At 41.8% G+C, this 6,328-nt stretch overlaps 1 protein-coding gene across 1 annotated transcript; it reads right to left on the bottom strand.

Annotated features, from left to right (window-relative positions):
- Positions 1 to 890: 890 nt before the first annotated feature.
- LOC143930656 (proteasome subunit beta type-7-like) lies at positions 891 to 1,833 on the bottom strand. Its single transcript, XM_077455155.1, has one exon. It carries the CDS (start codon positions 1,814 to 1,816, stop codon positions 983 to 985), a length of 834 nt encoding a protein of 277 aa, XP_077311281.1. The 5' UTR covers positions 1,817 to 1,833; the 3' UTR covers positions 891 to 982.
- Between the last annotated feature and the right edge of the window lie 4,495 nt (positions 1,834 to 6,328).

Here is a 6,328-nt window from a genome sequence, read left to right as displayed (position 1 = left end):
CCTGAAGGTGCTCCCTTCATGTTGGGCCCTCTGTATGTGGTCAGGCTGTATAAAAGTAAATCCTCAGGAGGAGTAGTAAAATATATTTTGGGGTGTAGTTGCAAGTATGCATATGCTGTGTGTGAGAAATAACCTGTTAATATGACAATTTTGTAAAAAAAATAAAAATAAATAAATAAAATCTTAATTTTTTTTTTAAACCGTGGGAAAAAATTACAACTTAAAAAAACTCATCATGCCTCTTACTAAATATCTTGCAATATCTACTTTCCAAAAAGGGGTCATACTAACAATTGTAACTTGCAACACCCAATTCTGGGTCACCTGATCACTGTGATAGCCTCTGGCCATCGCCCCCATGTTTTCTCTCTCTGAATGGTGGAGAGATATACATTGTATCTCTATCTCTTCTTGCAGAGAGAAAAAAAACTGTGTATAAATAAATAATAATAATAATAAAGAATAAAATGCAAAAAAAATACCTAAATCAAGGTTTGATCTAGGTCAGTGGCAGGGTTAGTGTTAGGGTCAAGGTCAGGGTCAAAGGTCAGAAGCAGTATTTTTTGGGCATTTTTTTAAAAATTACTATTAGACCCCTTTCACACGGGAGGCGTTTTTCAGGGGCTTTATCGCTAAAAATAGCGCCTGTTAAGCGCCTGAAAAAAGCATAATCTGCAATCCCAGTGTGAAAGCCTGAGTGCTTTCACACTGGGGCACTGCGCTGGTAGGACATAAAAAAAAAGTCCTGCACGCAGCTTCTCTGCAGCGCTTCACCGCTCCCAAAGTGCCCCCTGCCCATTGAAATTAATGGGCAGCGCTGCCGAAGCACCTGCAAAGCACCTTGGCGGCGGTGCTTTGCGGGTGCTTTTTTTTTTTTTTTTTTTTTAACAGAACAATGACAGTTTTTTATTGAATCTCTCAGAAGGGAACAGAGATTTAACATATTACAACTCAGTACAAACAGGGAGTATGGTCTTTAACCTTAGGAAGTATCCATAGTTTGAATACTCTCTTCCACTACATCCAGGTTGAAATGAGTAATCTTCTCTGAGAGAACACCAGTGGTGCCTTTCTTGTACTTGTAATTTCCAGATCTTACACCTTTCTTGTTCGCCACATCATGAGGGCGTATGTAATCCACCTTATTCTTTGTAATCACACACAAGTCGATGTTGCTACCGGAGCCCAAGTCATTAAATATCCCAGAAGCAATGGCATCTCGTACCAATTGTTTGGCCTCTTCTTCCTCCATGTCTGGTCTGTAGCGGTCTTCAAACACAGCCATTGCAGCCAGGGACCCGGAGCCCATTGTAACATAGGGTAGCTTATCTGTTGATCCATGTGGGTAAATGCTATACAGATGTGGGCCTGAACAGTCAACTCCACCAAGCACAAGCGCAGCACCGATGTAGCCTTGATACCTAAACAGCATTTGCTTCAGCATGCGGTTAGCAGTTGCTACTCTAGGCAAACGTCCTGTAGAGAGAGAATGCAGCTCTACGTTGGAAGATATCATCTGGGTGGTCATTTCTGTGTCAGCTGCTGTCCCGGCACCACAACAATAGACATTAGAAGCTATGTAGTGGATTTTTGAACAGTTCTTGTCAGCTACAATCATTCCTTCCGTTGCTCTTGTGTCAGCACCAAGGATTACCCCATCCTTGAATACAATTCCAGCAATTGTGGTGCCGGTTTTGCGAGCTGCAGGGAGCTTGTGTCCTTTCTGTAAGAACTCCTTTTCCAAAAGAGCATTTCGCCTGCAGTTCCCGAACTGAAAGCCGCCGACAGGAGCAAAGCGCACAGTCACGTCTGCCATCTTTCTCCGAGAGTAAATCGACTGCTTTGCGGGTGCTTTTAACCCTTTATTTGGCCGCTAGCAGAGGTTAAAAGCACTCTGCTAGCGCCCCAAAAATGCCAGTAATGCGGCGCTAAAACTAGCACCGCATTATCACCAATGCCCGGGCGCTGAAAGTGCTGTTTTAGGTAGAATAGGAAAGTGAAAGAGCTGAAAGGGCTGTTTTACTTAGAATAGAAAAAAAAATGTGCACTATTGTTTCTGGGCTGTACTACAGGTAACAACAACAACTAACATACACATATGTGTTATTTATGCGATCGTCAGGAACAGGCAAATTTATTTTGGGTTGTTCTTTGATGGAATGTTATAGTAGTAGCAACAAAACAGCTAAAATTAAAAAAAGGAAATCTTTTACTATTTTGGGACAGTCTTCCTTTGATAATACAAAAAAAATCAGGAGATATCCATTACCATTTACCACCAAATGAAAGCCCAATTTGTCCTAAAAAAATCACAGTATTATCCACCTGGATGCACAGTAGATGTGATGATATATACGGTTTTACACATATCAGAGTTGCAAAATTGTGCTTAAGATTTGTTTTACCCTTAGGCGCAAAGGTGTTAACTACTTGACCCATACGTCACTGGGCTTAAAGTAGTTATACCAGGATGATATGCAGCTGCAGGCAATATCCCAGTACCGTTTTTTTATAGAGCTCTCCTGTTAAAGCAGTCTTAGCAGCTAACTAGCCGCTGCATTACTTTTACAAGCAGTGGGAAGGGGATCTCCCAACCCAGCAGGAGTCCTGCTGGCTGATCATAGAGCCCAGCAAAGACCAGATCGGCTTTGCTGGGCTCTATGATATACTAACCCGGAAGCAATGACGTCACATCACTTCCAGGTTACCCGGATGTAAACTATGCCATTTTTCAAGAACTCAAAAGCGTTTGATCTCACCGATCTTGGTGTAATCAAATGCTTTTAAGTGCAGAGGAGGGATTTAGGGGGATCTTATAAACCCCCAGATCTCTCCATAAAGAATTTTCTTCCTGGCAAGGTCCGGCAGCATCTGCCGGACCTTCACCCGGGCATTCACAGCATATGCATTGCTGACGTCAGCGGCTGCATGCAAAGTAAATATCTCCTAAACCATACAGGTTTAGGAGATATTCATTTTACCTACAGGTGAGCCTTATTATAGGCTTACCTGTAGGTAAAAATTTTAAAAATATACAATGCTTGGGGATTCTAAGCCCTTGTACACATGGTCGGAGATCCCGACAACCAATTTTGTTCGGATTTTGTCCGAAACTGTTGCATACACACGGTCGGACAAAGTTGTCGGAAAATCCGACGTAATGACGTTATTTCGTTACGACAGGACTACGTTCAGGCTAGTAGCCAATAGCTTTGGTGTAGGAATTTGATCTGAGCATGCGTGGCACTTTGTCCGATTGGAATTCTCTACACATGGTCGGAGTATGTCCGATCGGAGCATTTTGTCGGAAAATGTTACCAACAAGTTGGAAAACTCGGTCCGTCGGATACTCCGATAGGAAACAGTCCGATGTAGACCACACACAGTCGGAATATCCGACAAATCGGTCCGATCGGACACATTCCATCGGAATCTCCGGGCTAAGATATATTCTAGCAAAAAATACTGATTTTTACAAAAACAAAAAGAGCCAGAAAAGACCAGGCCAGAAAAGTGGATAGCTACTAATGTGGAATGTGTGTTCCTTACTATCGAACATCATTTTTTTATCAAGCTGTTATGGGTAACGTTCTGCTTTAAGAATTTATGGCACCGCAGTGCGCCTGCAAAAAAAGATGTTCATTTTTGTACATGATTTGGTTTGCATTCCTGCATTGCACAAGTGTGAACGGGACCTAAAATCTACAGGGAACTATGGTGGGCTGGTAACATTATTGGGTTAAACAGTGCTAAAGTGTATCTAAATCCAAGAACAAAAATGTATATGTTGCAGCTTACCAGTCCTCAGATGTCCTGGATGGATTAGTTCTCCTTTTGTTTAAAGCAGAATTAAACTTTATATACAGTGGGTAAAATACAGTAAGTATTGAACACGTCATCATTTTTCTAGGTAAATATATTTCTAAAGGTGCTATTGACATGAAATGTTTACCGCATGTCGGTAACAACCCATGCTATCAATGCAAAAAAAAAACATCAGTTCAGAAAGTTATGTGTAATAAAATGAAATGACACAGGGAAAAAGTATTAAACAAGCTAACTGAAATGTATTTAATACTCCGTCAGGAGCGGACTGACCATTTGGGCACTCGGGCACTGCCCAAGTGCCCCATACCACTAAGGGGCCCCATCAGGGTTGCCAGCCTCAATAAAACCAGGGACAGTATGTAAAAATCGGTGTTTTTAAAAGAATTCCAAGATTAAAGCTGCCCCGCCTCTCCAGTACCCTTTCAGTGTGTATGTGTGTATTCTGTGTGCCCCTGTACTCTGTACAAAATCCTTTGTTGGCAATGACGGCTTCAAGATGCCTCCTGTATGAAGAAACTAGTCCTATGCATTACTCAGGTGTGATTTTGGCCCATTCTTCCACACAAACAGTCTTTAAATCTTGAAGGTTCTGTGGGCCTCTTCTATGAACTCTGATCTTTAGCTCTTTCCATAGATTTTCTATTGGATTTAAATCAGGTTATTGGCTGGGCCATTCTAGCAGCTTTATTTTCTTTCTTTGAGGCTGGGGGAGACGCGGCTCACAGCAGGGGGCCCGTTGTGTCCCTGTTCTCCATTTCAGAGATGAATCAGGCCCAAATCTTTGCCTGATTTTGGACCTGAAATGGAACCAAGGACACATGGGACTCCTGTGCAATCCGCTCTGCAGCCGACCACGGAGGTGTGTGAACCCGGCTCTATTGAGAGCCGGTCACAGTCTCCTGTTATGCGAATTGGATGAGTAGAAAACCTCATCCAATTTGCACTAGTGGGAACCCAGCCTTAAACCAATTGAGAGTTTCCTTGGCTTTGTGTTTGGGATCATTGTCTTGCTGAAATGTCTACCCTTGTTTCATCTTCATCATCCTGGTAGATGGCAGCAGATTTTTATCAAGAATGTCTTGGTACAGTATATGACAGGTGTGCAGTCATGTTGGTACAGGAAGGGACCATCCCCAAACTGTTCCCACAAAGTTTGGAGCATGAAATTGTCCAAAATGTCTTGGTATGGTGATGCCTTAAGAATTCCCTTCACTGGAACTAAAGGGCCAATCCAACCCCTGAAAAAATAACCCCACACCATAATCCCCCTCCACCGAATGATTTGTGTCAGTGCACAAGGCAAGGTCCATAAAGACATGGATTAGCGAGCTTGGGGTGGAGGAACTTGACTGGCCTCCACAGAGTCCTGACCTCGAACCGATAGAACACCTTTTGGATGAATTAGAGCGGAGACTGTGAGCCAGACCTTCTTGTTCAACATCAGTGCCTGACCTCACAAATGTGCTTCTGGAAGAATGGATAAAAAACATTCCCATAGACACACTGCCAAACCTTGTGGACAGCCTTCCCAGAAGAGTTGAAGCTTTTATAGCTGCAAAGGGTGGACCAACTCAATATTGAACCCTGTGGACTAAGTCTGGGATGCCAATAAAGGTCATTTGTAAAGGCACGTGCCCCAATACTTTTGGTAATATAGTGTACTTACCTATCTATTTACTAATGCTAGAAGCATAAGGATTACAAATAATCAATGTTGATTTGGAGCATGAAGTTCCAATTTAAGTATGCATTTTTTTTAAAGGCAGACTTCCCAATACTTTTAACAATATAGTGTACATTATATTTAATTGTGTTTTCTTTATATTTATTCAGTTACTTCCTGGTTTCTGGCCTAGGCAAATTATTCCATACATCCCAGGAATCTTCAGGAGGTTAGGAGGGGTTTTCTCAGCTAAGCACACTCACCTGCATGCATGCTTGAGCTAATGACAGATGCATAGCTCCCAACTGTCCCTGATTTCGATGGACTGTCCCTGATTTCGATGGACTGTCCCTGATTTCGATGGACTGTCCCTGATTTTGATGTCCTTCTGTCCCTCTTTGCTCCTCATTTGTCCCTCATTTTGGTCTAATCTATATAGTTGTATATAAAATGCACTTTTTAACTTTCAAAAAGTGTTCCCCAGTGCTAAACCTTTCATCCAAATTCTAAATGGCTGTATTTTTCAATTTTAAAGCCAATATAAAGGAATAGTAGTGGTAAAAAAAAAAAAGCACTTGTGGATTTAAAAGTAACCTTTTTTTTGTTATTTCCCCTTTAAGGGGGTGTGGCAGGGGGCGTGTCCTATGCCTATATACGTTTGCAAGTAGGTGTCCCTCATTCCCATCTTAAAATTTTGGGAGGTGTGCAGGGGGGTGTTTTTCAAAGTGATTTCTTAACAAAATAAAGCATGGAGACATGGATGGATGTGGAAGCTTGCTTTGAATATTAAAAGTAAATAATAAAAAAAATAAAATAAAAATGATATAGTGCTTTTGG

Source organism: Lithobates pipiens, unplaced genomic scaffold (assembly GCF_037356315.1).
Source record: "Lithobates pipiens isolate NorthernLeopardFrog02 unplaced genomic scaffold, aLitPip1_a1.2 Scaffold_25, whole genome shotgun sequence".
Classification (NCBI taxonomy): domain Eukaryota; kingdom Metazoa; phylum Chordata; class Amphibia; order Anura; family Ranidae; genus Lithobates; species Lithobates pipiens.
Note: the sequence above shows the minus strand (reverse complement) of the source record. Positions and strands in the feature narration are given on the sequence as shown.